The 20,317-nt window shown below is 38.7% G+C and overlaps 1 protein-coding gene across 11 annotated transcripts in view; it reads right to left on the bottom strand.

Moving 5' to 3' along the window:
* The window catches only part of heph (polypyrimidine tract-binding protein 1 heph), a 517,180-nt gene that overhangs the window by 70,611 nt on the left and 426,252 nt on the right, over positions 1-20,317 (bottom strand). For all 11 annotated transcript variants that reach the window (XM_076365032.1, XM_076365037.1, XM_076365030.1 and 8 more), the window contains one exon: positions 7,629-7,778. In XM_076365032.1, the coding sequence (XP_076221147.1) occupies positions 7,629-7,778 (150 nt within the window). The remainder of the gene's footprint in view (positions 1-7,628; positions 7,779-20,317) is intronic.

Raw genomic sequence — 20,317 nt, 5'->3', positions numbered from 1 at the left:
AACATCAGTAGACATTAAGAATACAAAATTCTGTTGATATTCAACTAAAAGTTTTATCATTTTCTTTGTGACTTAAATTTCAAAATAATAATAACAATGACAATAATAGTAATAATAATACTAATAATAATAATATTAATTACTGTAACAGTAATAGTAATACTAATAACAATAACAACGACAATAATAACAATAACAATAATAAATGCATGGGAAACTCTACGAGATAATTCACAAACACTGCTCCGGAATTTTCCACACAACTAAATATCCTTCAATATTTTCAACGTCCTAAGCTAAAAGAAATTCACCCTCTAACTTCCGCAAGTTGTCAGTTATAATTTAATTTTTTACCAAGAACAGTCAAGCGAAATACGAGTACAGCGTTCCCTGAGCAAGAATTATGGACTACCGGAAATTTGCAACGTTCCAATGATCATCCGGAATTTCGGAGGACGCTTGCACCCTTGGCCGACTCTCCTTTTATTCTTCCCCGGCACTTTATACAGCGAGAATGCCCCGCATTCGCGGGAATTTCCGCGCGAACGATATTCGGCGGAGGGAAAAGTGTTTCAGGGAAGTTCCCCGGGGTCTATCCACGCGTGACTGCATTTAATTTCTGGGAAATCAGGTTTTATTCGCGAGGACCCGTGATCTGAAATCGTTGACCGACAACGCGGCGGGGGTAAAAGTGTCGGACACGCGCTGTCGAGCAACCGTTCCGCGATCCCTGCGAGAAACGTTGCTAAGGCATCCCTTTTATGGAACTTTGAAAGTTTCAGAAACAGATAAAAATGGAGGGTATTGCAGTTTTTAAGGGCGCGCGGTTTAGGGGTTGAAGATATCTTCGAACTGGAGATAGAAATGTAGTGTTAATGGCAGAATTGTATCTTTCTGTGTATTACAATATGGTGAACGAACTTTTTCAGAATCTAGGAAATGTGGAAATTGAGGGGGTACTACCTTTATCTTAGTTTTTATATATCATCCTTATTATTCTATAATTATGTCCTCATTCACGTCGTTGAATTCAGAATTGAATACACAACATGTATTTATATCGTTATGAAAGTAAAATTGAAGATAGGAGTAGTTACCCCTATTTTCAATGATACTCAATTTTTGACGAAACTTTTTCACTGCAGCATGACACTTATTATTATACTAATACTTAGTTAAGTGTTATTTTATTAACGCGTTGTTCTAATTTGTATAGAAAATTAAAACTTAATCACTATAATTGCTCCATACTTTTACTGTTAAAACTATAAAACATTGCCATTCAAATAATATTCTAATCACCAACAAATCACAAGATACAGGATGTCAATTTTGAAAAACTTTTTCCTCCCCTTAAAATTGTTCTAATTCTTACAGAAAATTAGAAACTAGTCACTCTAAATTGCTCGACAGTTTTGCTGTTAAAATTACAAAACGTTGTCATATAAATAATATTCTAACCACCAACAAATCACAAGATACATGGTGTCAATTTTGAAAAACTTTTCCCACCCCTCAAAATTCAAGTTTTTCGAAGCGAAAAATTATGCGCCCCTTATTTCTGGTTGTTCCAGGGGCAGGCAAAGTTTCATCGAAATCGCAGGGTGAACGTTCCTTGTCAGCCGCTTATTTATTATTTTCCCTTCCCCCCGTGACCGCGAAAGTTTGGCGATCCCCGGGGAATCGGTGTCCGTTTCCGGGAAGTTGCCGGATCACCCGGCAGGAAAGAGCAGTTTGACAACTCCCGGAGTCTCCTCTGGGGAGCCACCAGGAAACCCGAGACTCCGGCGGAGCTCGATCCCGTTTATTAATGATAACGACGTTTCCTATCGATCCATCGACGACTTCTGCAACTTTTATGCAAATAACTGGACCCCCAGCTGCGCCGACTAACTTACGACGAATTACCCGTACACTGAATCATGAAACCGGAATGCCATGATATTTACTCACCACCGAAATGATGTTTATTGATATTGACGAAAGTTTAGAACTTACTCTGGTACCTCGCAGGCACGTTCGATACTGAATTTTTACTAGTTGTTATCAATACTGAGGAGAAGAAACTGTAATTCTAGGGGCGAGGAATATTTTGGGAACTACTGGAGTTGGAAAAGTTACTGTTTAACCCATTTCGCTCTGAAGTTTCTCACTAAAATGGTTTAACGTTATTTGACGAAGCGAAGACGATATTCATTGAAACTAACTCGAAGGGAAACCGCAAGTACAATAAGGAACAAAGTTATTTTATTCCAATATTTCACGTATCAAGGCATTATACAAAGTTTAACATTAAATATAAGATTCTATAGTTTTACTAACGAGTGCAAAGGGATAAATAACAAATTGAACGTTGTATAGACTGAAATTCGTAAGCTTTTGTCAATTTTATAAAAATATGTAGCTGTGTTAAAATAATAAATACTATTATTTAAGTTATTAGGAATTCTGTGCAGCTTGAAAACAAATTCAACTAATCAAATAGATATTAGAAACTTTCGTTTGAGTAATACTTCTATAAAAATGATTTTCTACAGAAGTTATACTAGAATATACAAACAAACATTTTATTCTATATTTACATTGCAAATTTATGCATTTAGAAAACATTCCATAACAAAAATCGAAAACTATAACCTCGACCACAATGAACCATTTAGTAGCTGTACTTCCTGCCAACGAACAAGGAACGGTCGGAAAAATTGCGGAGATGAGCGTTAATCACGCGGGACTAAATTAAACGATAACGAGGGATTGATATTATACTCGCAATTCTTATCCCCTTTATGAAAGTTAACGCTCCGGCCGGTTTACCCGACCTCGGTAAACAAAACCATTGTTCCCGGAGTTTCCGCCGTAAAAGTGGATTAAAACTATTTTCATTGTTTTTCTTCCCAAAAAGGAGAAAAAACGAGGAAAGAAGAAGAAGAAGAACAAGAAGAAGAAGAAGCAGAAGAAGAAGCGAAAGAAGGGCGGGAGGGGCGAAAAGGGGGAGGATAAAAAATGAAAGAAGAAGGAGGTACACCGGAAACTCGTATTTCTAGCCGGCCCCCTTTTTCCGCCGTGAACCGCGGCCTCCGGGAAGTTTCGCAATTAATAAGTAATTTCTCTCCACTTTATAGCGGGAAGAGGAGGAACTGTCATAAAAAGTTTCGACGCCCGTTTCTTTCGCTTCGATCGGCCGGTGCCGGCGATGAAAAACAATACAAATAAATATCGCCGCGGAAATCGCCGACGTATTTCATCGCGAACTAATTCCCGGTGTCCCGCGTGTGTCACGCGTTACACTTTCAAGCCGCCGACGCCGTCGCCGCGCGACGAGTATCGATTCTTATTATCGGGACGCTTCGCCAATTAACACTAACCGTAACGGGAGACGGCCGGGTTTAAAATTCTGCGTTTTCTTCTGTTCATTTAACACGTGGAGCTTCAAAATTGCTTAAATATAATTATAATGGGAACAGTGATGTCGACTAAACATAGTAACACAAACTAGATGATAGTGTAACTAGTGTAATGCGTGATAGTAAGTCATTAATAATTATTTGTAATACCATTTGCCTTTGTTATGAAACAATATGTTTTGTTAGACAGCACAATCGAAATTCTCGTGGTAGTTAATGTGTTTTTTTATTAATTACAATAAGAAAACTGATGTTGAATCAAAGTAATTAGTATCACAAACAGCTAGATGATAGTGTAACACGTGTACTGTGATAGTGAATCATTAATAATTATTTGTAATACCATTTGCCTTTGTTATAAAAGAATATGTTTACACAGAACGTTCGAAATTCTCGTGGCAATTAATGTGTTAATTTTATATCAATTCCTATATTGTCTAATTAATTGGTTCCTCAATTTTCTTCCTTCCTTCCGTTTCTGTATTCACTAAAAAGTATTTATCAGCTAATTTGGTTATCTCTATTTTGTAGCAAATTATTTTAACATATTGAATGGTATGGGGGTCACCGGTGACCACCAAGCAAATCGATTTACTATGGTTGACACAGTTAAACGATGATTATTTGGAAACATTTCTGTATTATGAATAATGCTATTTAATGCGGTGGCATTCGGGTAGATCAGTGTGGAGTAATACCAATGCGATTAATATTATATTTTTCCTTTTGTGTGTTTTGCTGGGATTCAAGGGAATTTTGATTGAGATTTGAACGGTTGGAAGTTGAAGTGGGAATGTAGTGGTATTTAATTGTATTGTTTTTGTATTTCTGTGAGGTTGAGTAATTAAAGTTGGGAGTTAAAATAATAATGACATCGTTGTTTAGAAAATTGAGGAAGTATTGTTAGAGTTCAGTTGTTACAGTGGAATTGTATACTCAGGTATGCCTGCCCTATTACTGAGTGTAACTACTAGTGCTCTATCACTTAACAGACAAATTATTGAATATCTAATTAGTGGATGTTAAGAGTGTTCTAAGGCACTTAAAAGAATTTTATTAAACTCTAATTGATCCAAAAATATTGTATTAAAAGAAATTTATGTCTAAATAGAATGTCTAAATTACTATTGATTCATACTACTGATCTTTTGTCACTATTCCTAACAAAATAAATGATTAATTATAAAGTTCTTCCACATTAAAATATTCCTTAACAGAAACCTAAAAGAACATTATTTTAAGCTTCTAATATGCTAGAAGAATTTTCTATCTAATTGTGTCTGACCAATTACTGACTATTACTACTAGTTTGCAATTTCAAGCACAATAAAATCGTTTCATCAGCATGTAAAAGCTTGCAAATATTTAAAACAAATTCACTGTACCGCTGCCAACCGAAATCAATGAAAAAATAACAGTGAAATGCTGCGGAATAAAAACCGCACGCGTCAAACAGGTGAAACATGAAGTCAACGAGGAAAAGCGCTTACACATTCGCCCTGTTGGAATTGTTTCGCGACAAACTTCCGCGTAAATCGAGTGCACAGAAGTGCAATTTACGCCGGGAACGTTTGAACCGGAGAATTAAAGCGACTTTCGAGAGCGGAATTTTGTTAACAAATCACTGCTATCGGAGAAACCTGGGAACCGCAATTGTGTCGAAAGACAATTGATTTAAATTTTTTCCATCAACACGAACCACACCGATCTTCAACGTTAAATATCGCAACATCAAATTTGTCGAATTTTACCAAAATTTTACACTATAAAACATAACATACACAAAAATGTATAATATTTATTTATCACAAACTTCTCATTATAAAATAGAACCTGTAAACTAAATTTCTAAAATTTTATCTAATTTGAAGCTTTCTAATTTTCCAAATCTTATCTAATCGATAACAGCTAAAAGCTTCTAAATTAAGGTAACTAATTTAGAAACTTTCTAATTTTTCAGATATTGTCTAACTAATTCAGAAACTTAATTTTTCAAATATTATGTATCTCAGTGGGAAACTATGCAGAACAAACTTTTTATAATTGAAAACCTAGTATCTCTACAACGAATTTTAAAAAAGGATTATTCAAAGCGAACCAGACTTCGAAGCAAAATATTTTTTGTTGCATGGGATTGCCTGCTATATAATGTTTCAGAGGCGGAACAGTATAGCTGACTGAGACGTGTCAAGTAGGTCGGTGGATGACAAGCACAGGGACACGTGCGGTAGACACCTAAACACCTGCAAAGACAACTCATATGACGGACAGTGTCACCTGTGCCGTGGAAACACAGCGGAGACAGGATCACAGAGGAGATGGACTTTCTCCCTCTCGCCTCAGGGATTATTCATAAGTTATGGACGCATTAATTATAATGGAGAATCCAGATCCGACTGTTTATTGACTTGACGTATCCACTAAAATGACCCGACGCTCGCGCTAATCTTTTCCGATGAGAATTTTCTATTATCTGATTCACTGGAATGAATCTCGAACGTTGAATACTATTAAATTAATCATGAAGATACAATTGTACTATTTGTTTGAAATTCATCCTTGTTAAGTGACAAAATATTGCGACAAATTTGTCATTAAAAATATTATTCTACAGATTTTCTAACCTATTTCTGTTTATCATAATTATACATAAATTCAAATTCTCTGAAATTTTGGAAACGAGTCTTAATGACAGAAAAATTCTTGATAGAAAATCTAATTTATTGTATTTTGTAATTTATATATTAAACATTGATTCCAGAAGGTACTAGTTCATAACGAAACTTGTTTTCAATATTGTAAAACTGATTTTCAATAATTTACATTCAACTCAAACATTTTCTAAATATAAATCCAATCCATACACCAGAAAATTCTAAACTAAAATTCTGAAACAATAGCAAACAAACAATTCACGCCAGGGAACCATCAATCTCCACTATCACTGAATCAACCCCTCGACACTAAGTCCAACCGACTGCACCAACCTCCAAAGACGCGTGTCCCATGTCCCATGAAGAGCACATAAATTACAAACAGCGAGACCCCATGAAATGTCATTTAGAATAACTTTTCGACCAGAGAAGGTAGTAGGGGAGGGGTGCAAGTTACCTGTGGCGCTTTTGTACGCGTGTTTCCCAGCGGAAGGGGGGAAAAAAAGGAGGGAAAACGAGGCCAGTCCCCGTGGACTGAAATTATGAAAATATTAAGGGGGCACCGGGCGAGCCACTCGTTAAAAAGTAATTGCGCGAACTGCTCCGCAATAACTGAATATGGAAGAGCGAACTCCGGGATTCGCGCGCGGATCCAAAGAGCACGGACCCCGTGTGCTTTCTTTAGCGTACGGCCGCGTCAGAAAATTACCGCGGCCGCTTGGTTTTCATATATTCAACCCCCGGTACGCGTAGAAACCTACGGCGCACCCCTTAGTTACAAGGAACTACCGCCATTTTTCTGCCCCCACTCGCGCGTCACTCCTCTTTTTGTTTTAATACTAATTTTCAGGGAGCAAGGGAGAGAAAAATGGGGAACGTGTATCGTTGGAGAGCTAGTCCAAGGAACTCCCGACAGGCTACCTTTTTCTTTGATGTTAACGTGCTATTCAGCTACGAACGTTCCTCTCTTTCTGTATGATTCTGTTTTTATTTTTTCGGCCAATCTTTCTGTGATTTTGCTTGTTAGAGGGCCAACCGGGGTTCTGGATTTTCGGGGTTGCAGGTAGAAACTGGTTTTATAAAAGTTTTGTCGAGATTGGTTTATTGGTTTATTTTTGTGGGAATTGGTTGTTGTGTTACTAGGAATGAGGATCTTTTGTGATTATTTTGTGATAGTTGGTATAGTTGTTGGTTGGATGAGTGATTTTGTGTTAGGAACTTTGTTGGGAACTTTTTTGAGTATGTTTGAGTGTGTTTGGAGTGTTGTGTGATTGAATATGTTGCAGAAATACGGAATGTTTGACGTAATTTTGGATTCTGAGGCAAGTAGGAAATGGAACTCGAAGGTATCGAATATTCTACAGTTTGAGGATGTTTGGTTACTCATATCATAAATCACGAATTTTTAAATATGGTAATATTTTTAATTCGCCAGATTCCCTAAGGAAAATATTGTAATTCATGTAAAAATGTTTAACTTCACGCTGGAATTAATCAGCAATGATATATTACTTATTTCTAGAGATAATAAGTTGAGTTTGAATATGTTTGAGCATGTTTGAGTACTCACCGCATTGTTGGGGTGTGTCTGATCGGTTCTGAGCTCTCGATGATTGCTGAACTGGACGTAGACTACTCTGCCACGGAGCTGAGCGATGCAGTTGCCGTAGCAACCCACCATCGCTGCTGCAGCATTCTCATCCGCCATTTCCAAAAACGCCTGAAACAGAAAAACGTACATTTTGGTTAACAGAAAATCAAATAAAACAAAAATCCTCACAACTGTCGCGCAGCCCTTATCGGAAAACAAACTTATTCCGGAACACTGTACTCATATATCCCGATGCCGCACATGGGAAAGCAGATACGAAATTTTTCAGATTTAAGTGACTGTGAAACCGGGGTAGTTAAAAGTTCGAAGCAAAAGGAACTTTTTAAATGGAACGTAAACTGCCGTTTAATTGAATATCCGCTGCGTTTCGCGTTTTAGGTTTTCCAGCGGGACAGGAAAAAAAACAAATTCATTTCAATCAGACGGCTGTTATTTGAATTTCACGTACCAGAACGGTCACTTTTTGAAACACAAACTACGAAGAGACTTCTTCACGTGCAGACCATCAAGGAACCCAAATATTAATACAGAATTATCTCCGTAATTGAGTTCCGGTGTTTCCAAGTCTACCCCCAGGCTTTCGTAATATTTTCAACCGGTCGATGGCAGCCATCTTGCGCGCGACATTCGAAACAACGGTTCTCGTATAATACGAAGCAACAGTTGATTCTTACATATCAAACGTAATCGAAATATTTCATGAAAATTTGAAGACTATGTATAATATAACTGAGGCACATCAACGTGGCAATTAACAAAATAATTCAAATTCCCTTACTGAATTAATTAAAAAACTAACAATATAATCAATAAAGAAGCTTCTGACTTCGACGAATAAACCAAAAAATCGACAAAATTCGTACAAACAATTGGAAATTGTTAAAATTCTCATAATTAAAGCATGTCACACACTATCGAATAAATCTACTGTCGAGTCATATTCAACGTACGAGCGTAAAGGGTTAAGAGACATCTTTCCCTGCTTATTACACGAATTTCGTGGCTCGAAAACCGTGGTTCCCAAGTGACACGAGAAAAAAAGAATTCGATTACACCCGATAGGCAGCGACATCTGTCTCAGTTCTGGCAGCTCGCCTCATCCCCCGATTTCTTCGTTGCATCCCACCGTTCCCCCGCGATCCATTCCAATCGGCGGCCGAGAGGAAACGTTGCATCTGCATCGTGCCTCTGATCCACTTCCTAACCCCTCACCCCGCCCGGCAGCCGCCATGTTCCCCGCCATATTTCTTTTTTCAGTTCGAATCAATATTGCTTAAGGGTAGAACGTCGCGCACGGTGACTGGCGCTAGGGCAATTTCTCGCGTCCCGTATTTACCGATTCAACGGTTTATTATTTGAACGCCAACCCCTGAACCCACCCGCACCCCCTTAGCCAACAATATTCTAAGAAACGAGAAATAGAAACTGAATAAAGAGCAAAGCAGGGTCGGGATAGAAGATTTCGAAGCATTTGGGGCTGGTTGATCGTGTTTACTACGAAACTGAGCTGAAAGGGGTTGAATATTTAATTTGTTCAGAATTTAAATTATTTCTTACTGTTTTATCGAAGAATTGGGGTTATAGTTGTTTCGTTTGAACGTTTTAATATAGAAGTTTGTTCACTTATTTGGGAATATTTTTGTTAATCGGTTTTACTACGAAATTGAGCTAAAAGGGGTTGAATATTTAATTTGTTCAGAATTTAAATTCCTTTTTACTGTTTTATCGAAGAATTGGGGTTATAGTTGTTTCGTTTGAACGTTTTAATATGGAAGTTTGTTTATTCATTTGAAAAAAAGTAGAATTGTATTTATATAAGGGTTGTGTTTGTAATTGTGTTGTGTGAATAATTGTAAGAAACGATAGTGAAATGATTGATTATTGTACAGTGAATGATTAAAAGGATGTTCATGAAGATTATTTTCTCCTTTGTAGACTTTTAGCTAAATATCAATGATAAACTGGTTGACGATCATTTGATGAATTTTCAATATAGTGAAAATAAGATATTTAGCATACAGAGTTTGATTAATTATCTGAATAATTTCATTCAAATTATTGGAATTGGCGAGTTACAAGGAAATTACAGTAATACAGAAACAATTAGAAACACTGTAATGAAGAGTTTGAACGATCATCTAGGGATTTGTTAATGTACAGGCGCTGACAATGTTGCTAGAGTGGTTCAGAGACAGAAGCGAGGTCTTAACGCGCGATTCCTATTAAACGAGTCGCGAAATCCGATCAAAGAAGTCTCACGGACGCCCCCTCAATCCCCTAGAACTTCGAACAACTGGAATTAACGACATCGAGCTATTAAATTTCTCGAAACTCCGGCGACTACGTAAACAGCCATTGGGCAGGGAATTGGAAGGACGATCACGCACAGGCTTAGATGAGGAAACGGTCCGCCATTTTTTACAGACGGATAAGGAATGCCTGTCATTTACCTTCGGGAAATAGAATACGAAATCCTTGTAAGTTCCCTGAAGAAATCGAGCCTTGATAAATAAATCGATTATTGGAATAACTCGCTGTGGCCTCGAAATGAATTATTGTTCAAACTGTGAATTAACTTCTGTTTCATTACCATAATTGTTCGTATCTTTTACATCCTAACTGTGATAATACAACTCACAATTTTGTGTATTTAATACAACTACATTCTAATCATTTTTTATCAATAAATTGGCTTACAAAATATAGATGAAGAATTTAGCTCTGTACCAGATTTTTAAAAATTGAAAATTCAGTAACAATCCGAGCTATAAAAATTTCAAAGTTCTAAATAATACAATTCCATTACATACACTTTTAAAATTTCAAATCATCATTTTTCAAATTTAACCTTCAATCTTCTAGAAATACTCTTTAATCATCCCGCCAGTTTCATATTACCACAAATCCCAAACACTAATAAACAAATGTCACAAAACAAACCATACTGAACTCAAACATTCACAAACAAACTCGTAATTAACTCTTTGCCTTACGATATCACGTCATTCCGTTCTTTCGAGTTCAAATGAAACATTATTCTCATTATTTTATAATCCAATACAGTCATAATAAATCATTATTCTTCTTTTTAACAATTTGTAGGATTTAACGTAAATCCAGCCACAGAAACAACATGGAACTCGTTTCACTAGTGCATCATTACCGATAAATAATTCTAAAAAGTCCAACTGTCATAATCCCTATAAAAATTCTAACAGATTATTTCCAGTTTCCTCAGACATTCATCACACTATTCAATTAACCCTTTGCCCCAAATACTGAAGTAAAACAGCTTTGTTCCTTAATTTATGCTCATTAACTCTAAGTTAATTTTGAAAAACGTCGTCTACACCTTATTGGAAAACGTTGAATATTTCTACCAAAGAACATTCGAGCGCAAAGGGTTAAGACTATTTACCTTCAAAATCATTTCGAGCATTCAATCGATAATTCCCAAACAAAGCCCCCAAAACCAGTAATTTCGACGGATAAAAATGAAACACCGAACAAGAAACATTCCCCGAAAAAAAGGACTCAAATCAGAAGGGGCTTCATTAGCACGTGGATCGAAATTTCACCGAAAAACGCAGTTTGTCCGTGGGAAATCGAGTTTCACGGGACGAACGATCATTCATTCGCATTTCCATGGGGGCTGATCATTCAGCTGGGACCGGCCGCCGCGGCGAGGAACACGGGAAAATTTGAGCGTAGGCGTGGAAAACGCACACGGGCGCAGAGAATAACACACGCGGAGGGAATAATGTCGCGACCGGACCGTCGACCGTCCTGAATTTAACGGCGTTAACTCCGTTTCCAGCGCTAATGACGCATAGAGCCGCGGAATTGGGTTTCCGGCCGAATGGACGGAAATTCTCCGCGCGGATTTCTGCCGAGGATACGATGTCCTTATGTCAACCCCACGCGTGCCGCGTTACGGGCCGAGGGGAGGGGAGCTGCGAATCGACGAATGACCACGCTATTGTTTGCCGATTAAACTCATACTGCGATACCCGGGAAAATGATCTATTCACGCCGGTGAAACGAGGGAAAATGAGGCGAGACAGTCCGCGACGAAATTTCGGGGGCGCGAGGCTGTTCCTAATGAATAAATTAGAGATTATTAACCACTCGCCTTCTAATTTTTAATGTTGCACGATTATTTATTGTTAATAATGCGCTGGGGATAGTAACGATTGTATGCTGTTTCTGTGTGTAGGTTTATTTTGAACTATAGAGATCTAGAGGGTATATTAATGTTGAATATTAATGTGTTGTCACTGTAAAAATAGGGGTAATGTAATGTTGAAATATTAGAATTTAAAAGTAACTTCGAAATTTTTTATTTTATGGTATTCAATTTTTAGGTTCTCGACTTTGGAATATTCTATTTAGAGATTTTCAACTTTGAAACTTTCAACTGTGAATTATTCAAGTTTGAAATATTCAACTTTGAAATATGGAATTCTCAAATTTTCAACTTAGAAATATGCAACATTGAAATATGGAGCTTTGAAATTTTAAATTTTCAAATATGGAACTTCAAAATGTTCAAATTTGAAATTATCAACCTTAAAATATTAAACTTTGGAACACTCAATTTATAAATTTCATTATTTTCAGTTTCTTCAGTCCTTCATTACAATATTCAAATAAAACTATTTACTTCGAAAATGATTTCGAATATTCAATGCTTCGAAGATACCAATAATTGCGAAACAAAGAATCCAATCATTTCGATTTCTAGTATCAATAAATTACAATATACTGTAAATCTTTCCGTATGACAATTGATTTTCCAGCATGCCGTTCGAATACTTTCACCGTGGACTGCATATGCGACGATAATGTGCATCTTGAGAATGTACAATCACCGAAAGAATGGGTGGCATGACGATAATCGTAGAGGCGTGGATATCCCCCGCGGTAACCAACCCCATTACAAGGGTACGGGCCGCGTTTATGGGCTCGTAAATCACCACAAGGGGGTGGCATTGGGGCGATTATTATTTTGCGGATACGGTTACGTGTATAGGTACAAGGTGTTCCAACGAATAATTTATAGGCATTCAGTCTCATATTTCCAGCGCGTGGCACGTAAGACAAAAATCATGACCTCGGAAACCGAGACGTCAGGAATTACAATGTAAATCCACGAAACGCGAGGCTACGGCGGCCATCTCTTGAAAATACAATGGCTGCTATGAGGCAGGACAGAGAAATCGCGAAGAAAGATACAGAACTACCGTACGATCTATCTCTTTTTACAATTATTAAAAATATGCAGATGACTTTTAACATTAACTGAATTAGTAATATCTTGAATTTCATTAAATTATTTTTCTAACTTAAAGAAGATAGATTTTAGAAAAATTCGAATATCATACTGTACTCTTACTCTTAAAAATATATAATTCTGCTCGTTTAACCCTTTAGCACCAACGAAAAGTATCTTTCATTAATTTAACTATGGAAGCCAGATATACAATTAAAAGAATATCGCCGTATTAGTATTGCTTACAATATACAAACGTTTTTAAATAGCCATCGTTTAACCGAGTAAACTACAGTAATTCGATTCAAAGTATTAAATTCCAAAGAAACTCAAGGTAATGACGTCGAAAATCATTTAGCCCGAGGTGCATCATACGTTGTCCCAGATATCGCGTCGAAATGATTAAGTTACCGTTATCGATGACTCGGTTGGCTGTGTGTCGGTAAACATTGTGTGTGCACGACACGGCCGCGCGGGGGTTGTTTACGGCGTGGCACGGGAATTCGATCCAATAACGTCTTTATGGCCGTCGTAAGGTGAATGCGGTAGCTCCGCCGCTGCCAGGATGAGAAGATTGCGGTGGGGCGAGGCCGAACGCGCGGAAGGGGAGTACGTGTGGTAATCCGGGATCACGATTCGGCTGGGAATACCGTCTGGACGCGGCGGGACCTTAAGATCGAGGCAACGGCTTTTTACACGCGACCAAACGTCCGCGCCCTGCGTGAAGGGGGTGGAATCTTGGATCTCACTGGTGCTCGTGATGAATTGTAATGATTGTTTCCTTGTTGCGACCCGTTGGCGCATGATTGGCTATTCGTTTTGGAGATTTGTTTTATTAGTTAATTGTGGCGACTGAGTCTTGGTTGGATATTTATTTTATGGGATAGTTATTTTTTTAAGGAATTGTAATGACTGTTTCCTCGTTTGATGTCATTGGAACATGACTGAACACTCGTTTTGGAAATTTTTCTTTCTGGTGAATTGTAATGAGTGGTTCTTGGGACCTTTGAAACATGATTGGACATTTATTTTATGAGATAGTTATTCTTTTAATAAATTATAATGATTGCTTTGGTTAGAAATTTTGGAACAAGACTTAACATTCATTTTGTACCATTAAATCCTGCAAATATGCAAAGTATACATTTCAGTGAACCTCAAGGTACTTCGTTTTATTTATCTACCAACACAACAGTTACTAAATAATCTACGAAAACTGATATTACCCTCACCCTCGAAATACGAACAAAACGGCGAAATCCACATCAAACTCCTCCCAAACATCACATCTAACACCATTCCATAGACGTCACACCAACAACCCAAGAGAAATACTCGTACCAAACGAATCACAAACAGTTTCCCAATCCCAGATCCCCCACGCTAAAACGCCGCGCAAACCCCGAGCAAAACCAGGCGCCAACAAAGCAAACAAGATTCAATATCCTCTCGCAAAAATGTTCGCCAAAGGGATAAGCCCGAGGTTCCCTTTTTCTATCGATTAGAAACTCGCACAAAGATCCTCGCTCCGGTGATCGGGCACAATTCGGAATCGTTCAATTTTCCAGCGCGAATAAATGTTTCGAAATATTGCTGGCAACTCTCTCGCAAAAATAACTTCCGAATAAAGGTTGTCGCTGCCGGCGGTAAACGTTTGATCTTTGCTACAGCGGCCGTTACACAATGCAAAGATAAGCAAATATAAGACACGTGTACTATGCAGACGCGTGGACAACGTATACACGAATGCGATGGAAGTTTTGCAGGACAGCCCGTCCCAAAGGATCAACAGGGAAAGCCGCTTCTGTCCTCGAGGACGGAAAAGAGGAGCTTGGAGCTTTTCGTTTCGTCCACCCCTCCCGCCCCGCTCTTCAACCGCCGTGTGCGTTCTGTTCGCAGCTCCTTTCTGGACGCTCGATCAAAATTTATTCACGCGCGGCGAAATTCTCCGCGGACTTGCAACGGGAAACTGCTCCAAAAGCAGCAATATTTCTTTGGTACACTTCCGCCGGACATTTTTCCGAGCAACTGCTGATTCGCCTCGGTGAAATGGACTCGGGAATTCGATTCCTTGGGTTTATGTTTCATTTGAGGATGCAGTTTGATGAATGTTGATTATTTCGTGTTTGTGAAGTTCATTGGGATGGCTGCAGTTTGTTTGGTTTTAAGTTTGAGACTCTACGGATACTGCGGCCCTTGGGCTGGTTTGTTTGGTGTCTCATTTCGGAGATGGATTCGATGTAGTGGTGGGAGCTTTTCGATTGATAATGGTAACTGATAATAGGAATAATTGTGTATACACTAATGTCGTGTAAATGAAGATAATGAAAAGGTAAAAATAAACATGATAATGGATATATGATAAATATAGTGTAAATTGAGGAGAATTGGAACAAGCTGGTAATCGAGAAGTTTTTTTAAAGGGTTGTAAGTTCACTTATTCATGTACAGACATATTTAATGGTTTCCGTTTTCATCGACTAAATAAAGTTAGTAGACATTAATAAATTCGAGTAGTGTTTTTACAACTGTAAATAGGTATGCTTTACCATGTAAAAATGATTAATGAAATTGATAAATAAAGGATCAGAACTACCAATTGACGAACTTTCTGAATAATAAAGCTACCAACTGACAAAGTTTCCAAACAGAAAAGCCACCAATTGGCAAAGATTCTGAATAGTAAAGCTACCGGTTGCAAAACTTTCTAAACAGTAAAGTTTCCAACTAGCAAAGCTGCCAATTAGCGAAGTCTTTAAATAGTAAAACTACCAATTGGCAAAGCCTTTAAATAGTAAACCTACCAACTGGCAAACTTTCTAAATAGTAAAGTCACTTGTCAAAATCTCCAAATAACAAAGCCACCAACGGACAAAGCTTCCGAATAGTAAAATTACCAATTGAAAAATGAACCACCTACTCAAAGCCACAACCCATGAAAAAAACACCCGAACAAACACCACTTGAATCCTAAAAACCGAGGAAACCTGGCATCAGCAAATAAATCCAAGCAGAGAGCCTCGATCAACGCGAGCGTCCGACGGCATCCCGGCAACCGGGACCGGTGAATTAATAGCGTAGGGCGGGCAAAGGAGGAGTTATTTCTGATTTAAATAAACTCTCAAGATCTCGTCTTCCAGTCGACGATCCGCGGGGGTTGTTTGCTCAGGGGATGACGTCTGGGAAGATAGAGGAGGACAGGCGGCGGGGGAGGGTGGGAGCATGAATGTAATTTATCCGAGCTATAAGGGACGCGAAACGGGTTTCCAGGAACTGCGTTTGAACTCGCCCACCCTCCCCTTCAATTCTCCCTCGCCCCCGCCCTCTTTTTTGTCCGCGAGCCCGCTTAAACGAGAGACACGCCGGCGAAGGGGGGTTGTTAACGTGGAAGCTCCGGTGAATCAAAGAAATATTATATCATTAATACGGACCCCAGGGTGCAATGGGGCCGAGCGAACGGTGTCTGAGCGGAGTTTCTACCAACCCCTGGACCAACCTCTGGTTCTCCTCTCTCTTTGCCGCGTAGCGGCGCAGCCCGGGCCAAGGAGAACTGCCGAGGAACCTCAGGAATATATATCTTGATAATTTGACGCGGCTTATGTACCCGGCCACGGTAACCATTGTTTACGGCTTATAGGTTCCCGTTCGGTCGTGCTTTATGGGGCTCGTGAAGCGCCAAAGGGTTGAAGGATTTTTTCTACTGGGTTATTTTAAAGGATTTCTGGGATTTTTGGGGTTCAAGTGGGTTTTCGTTGATTTGATTTTGATTGGGGTTTTTTAATTGTGGTTGGAAGGGCTGGTGATGGGAAGGGGATGATTTAGGGAGGTTTTTTTTTAGAGATTTTTGGTTTCCTGAGGGTTGAAGTGGGTTTTCGTTGATTTTATTTTGATTGGGGGCTTTGGACTGTGGTTGGAAGGGGTTGTGATGGGAAACGGATGATTTAGGGAGGGTTCTTTTGTGGGATTTTTAGTGTGCAAGTGTTTTTGAAGATATTTGGGTGTAGTTAACCCCTTCACTTGCAATATGATGTCAGACTCGTGACGAAAATTTCTAACTGAATTTGCGAAATCTAAGTAATGTTTATATTGTTTAAATATAAATGAAATGTTACGTTTTTACTATTAATCATTAACCTTTGAAGTAAACGCAGACATAGAATAATCATAAAAATTGTGACTTGTCCTAATAAATTATTAACGACGAAGTGATTGCATTGATCATAGGTAAAAAATAAATCATAGGGCAAGGTGTTAAATGAATTAGAATTTTTAATTAATACAGCAATGTAAGGGGTGGTATTGAGAGTCACAGTATCATTAAAGAATGAAATCCTACTCCAACTTCTACAGAAAACCAGGCAAAATGATTATACTCTGCTAAACACATAATATCTAGATTATCTTCAAACTATTTTTCAAATTATTTTCCACAAAAATTAAATTGAAAACCCAAAAATCACTCGCGAATTAACAAAGATTTCAAAAAACGTGGAAAATGGAATATTATCAATGTCAACTATAACTAAAACGAGTTCCAATTTTGTGATTCGAATTCAAAGATAATTGAACCCCCTTCGAGACAGTAAAATTACTGCAGGCAGGTTTTGAAAGGGTTATAGTACGAATTATCGATCCCCCGTTGCACCCCATCCCTCTCGCCGGTGATTTGACGCGGTTTTCATTTTCCGTGTCCCATCGCGGATCAAATTTTACCTAAAAATTAATAAACACCCCAAAGGCTAAGAGGATTACCTCAGTTTCAGTTAAAGCTCGTGTTTCCATGAGTCTACAATGCCGGCACGCACACGGCCGTTTCCCATGCGTACAAAACTCGATCCCCCGCATTATGGTTCCCGGCGAACCAAGCTGCTTATAACAAAGCGTTTCGGGGATCGTCAATGTTTATTTTGCGAAATGTTTCCGCAAACATGGAACGCGGAGGATTCGATGGGATTCTTTGGATTTAAACTTGAACGGCTTCGATGGAAATTGAATTAAAAAATAGCAAGCTCGTCAGCAGAGGCAGTCTTTTTGGTTAACTCCAAACAATCGACAAGATATGAAACAAATACACGAACGTATCTATACGTTCCTATAAACATCAAAAGTTTAGAATCACCAGGTATGATTCTCACGAATGTGAGATTATTCTGTCTGAAATGAAATATTGTTGTCGGAAATAACTTTGTTACACCATTGTGGACTTACCGTTATCCATTCTCCAGCCATTTAATTAAATTTCCACAGAAAAATCTTCATTAAAGAGACTTTATTTCAACGAAAGGGGATTAAAACTGTCAGAACAAATAATTTCCAATAAATCTAAATTGACAACTGCAATTCCACGATTTCTACATATTTGCGTTAATTAAAAGTACAAGAAACATCAAATAATTTAGCTGAAATATCCCAATAGAAAGAATCCAAACTTTCCTTCGAATAAAAAATCTAATTCCAAACATTTCATTAATCACGTACACGCATGATTAAATAAATTACACGAAAAGTAGAATAGTAGAATATAACGAACCCGCAAGACACTTTGCAGCCAAAAACACCTGAGATGATTATCCGGGGCGAGTTCCTAGGGGGTTAAGCTCTGATATCCAGGGCTCCAGAGGGAGAAGAGGGTGGCCTCCATCGGTTCGATTAATTAATTAGCACCCATTATCGAGTTTCGAGGCCAAGTCGAGTCGCGTGGAACGGACGCGAGTGTGTTTTCCGTACCCAGGAGGAACCAGACGGTAGAAGCTTAGCCCGGAAACGAGGGACGGAGAGAGTGGGCGCAGGAACACATAATTTAATTCCTCGAGTGGCATCTCTCGGAACAAGCTCTTTCCGTTCTCTTTTCCTCCCTTGCCACTCTTTTCAATTCTTCTTCGCTTTTTCGCCCATCTTGAGGACGAATGAACAACAAACTGGCCGCGTACCATTAAATTTTTCACTCCAGAGCATCCGCCACGATCATTGGATACCCTTTTCCCCCACTTGCTACTTTTTTCGTAACGGAAGTGTTAAATGGGTTGGATTCTGAGGACGATATTATCTTGTTTCTAGTAAATAAAAAAGATACTGAATGGGGAAGTTATGAAACAGTGAAGTTGCCAAATAGGAAGGTTACAAATTGAGGAAGTTTTGAATAGTTAAGTTACTAATTGGAAAAGTTTCTGAATAGCAAAACTATCGATTGGCAAAGTTTCTGAATAGTAAAGCTATAGGTTTGCAAAATTTCTGAATAGTACAGTCACCAATTGGAAAATTTTTTAAATAACAAAGCTATCAATTGGCCAAGTTTCCAAATAGTAAAGCTATCAATTGGAAAATTCGCCAAATAACAAAGCTATCAATTGGAAAAGTTTCTGAATAGTAAAGTTATCAATCAGAAAAGTTACCAAATAACACAGTTACCAATTGGTAAAGTTTTTGAACAGTGATGTTACCAATTGGCAAACTTTTTGAATAGCAAAGTTATCACTTAGCAAAGTTGCCAAATAGCAAAGCTACCAATTGACAAAGTTTCCAAATAACAAAGCTGACCAACACTCACTAAACAGCAAAGCTATCAAGCATTAAAAATCCCTGACATCTAAACAGAACATCGAATACCTCAGCAGTTATGAACGAAAGACAGCTGCACTCTCATTCATCATACTAAACGATCATCGAGCTACCTTGTCTTTGCAATGAAGAATCGTTCATCTCAAAGTACCCCGTAGTTCCTAGACACCGACCTCATGATAGGCGCGCGAACAGGGATTCGACAGAGGATTCCAATTTAAGTAGCAACGACGAAGAGGCCGGCCGGGGAGCAAAGAAGGGAGCAGAAGTCGGGATGAAAAAGTTTCGTTAAAAGTTCCGCGGATAAATCGAAACCAGGGGGTGAAAAAGAGTGAAGAGTGAAAAACGTAACGAATAAGACGGGACGCGGGAGAGTCCCCTGGATCCCGGGGGAAAGGGGGAAATGCTGTCTCGCAGTCGGCCAATGGGAATCGAAGCCACAGAAAAGCCCCCGGTGAAAACTCGCCGGCTGACCTTCCCCTCCAATTTCCTCGTTTCTTTTCTTTCCTCCTTTTTTCACTCTTGCCTCCACTTCGCGTGCCTCGTGCACTCCATCATCCGTCAAGGAAGTCATAGCAAGTCGTAAAGCCGATCACGTGCTACTCTACGGATCACGATTCCGACCCTGCGACACTGCTGACTGCCTTTCAGTGCTGCCTGAAAGGGATCCCCCAACAGTTAATTTTCGATTGTCGCCCTCTTAGCTTCCTGGGCTGTTCCCTTCTTACGTTGAAGAATCTTGAGCTACAGAAATGTCCTCGCTGTTAGCTACCTTCACTTGCCAATACCCCAACAACTACATAGTAGTAAAACTACA

The sequence above is a fragment of the Nomia melanderi genome, chromosome 2 (genome assembly GCF_051020985.1).
Source record: "Nomia melanderi isolate GNS246 chromosome 2, iyNomMela1, whole genome shotgun sequence".
Classification (NCBI taxonomy): Eukaryota; Metazoa; Arthropoda; class Insecta; order Hymenoptera; family Halictidae; genus Nomia; species Nomia melanderi.
Note: the sequence above shows the minus strand (reverse complement) of the source record. Positions and strands in the feature narration are given on the sequence as shown.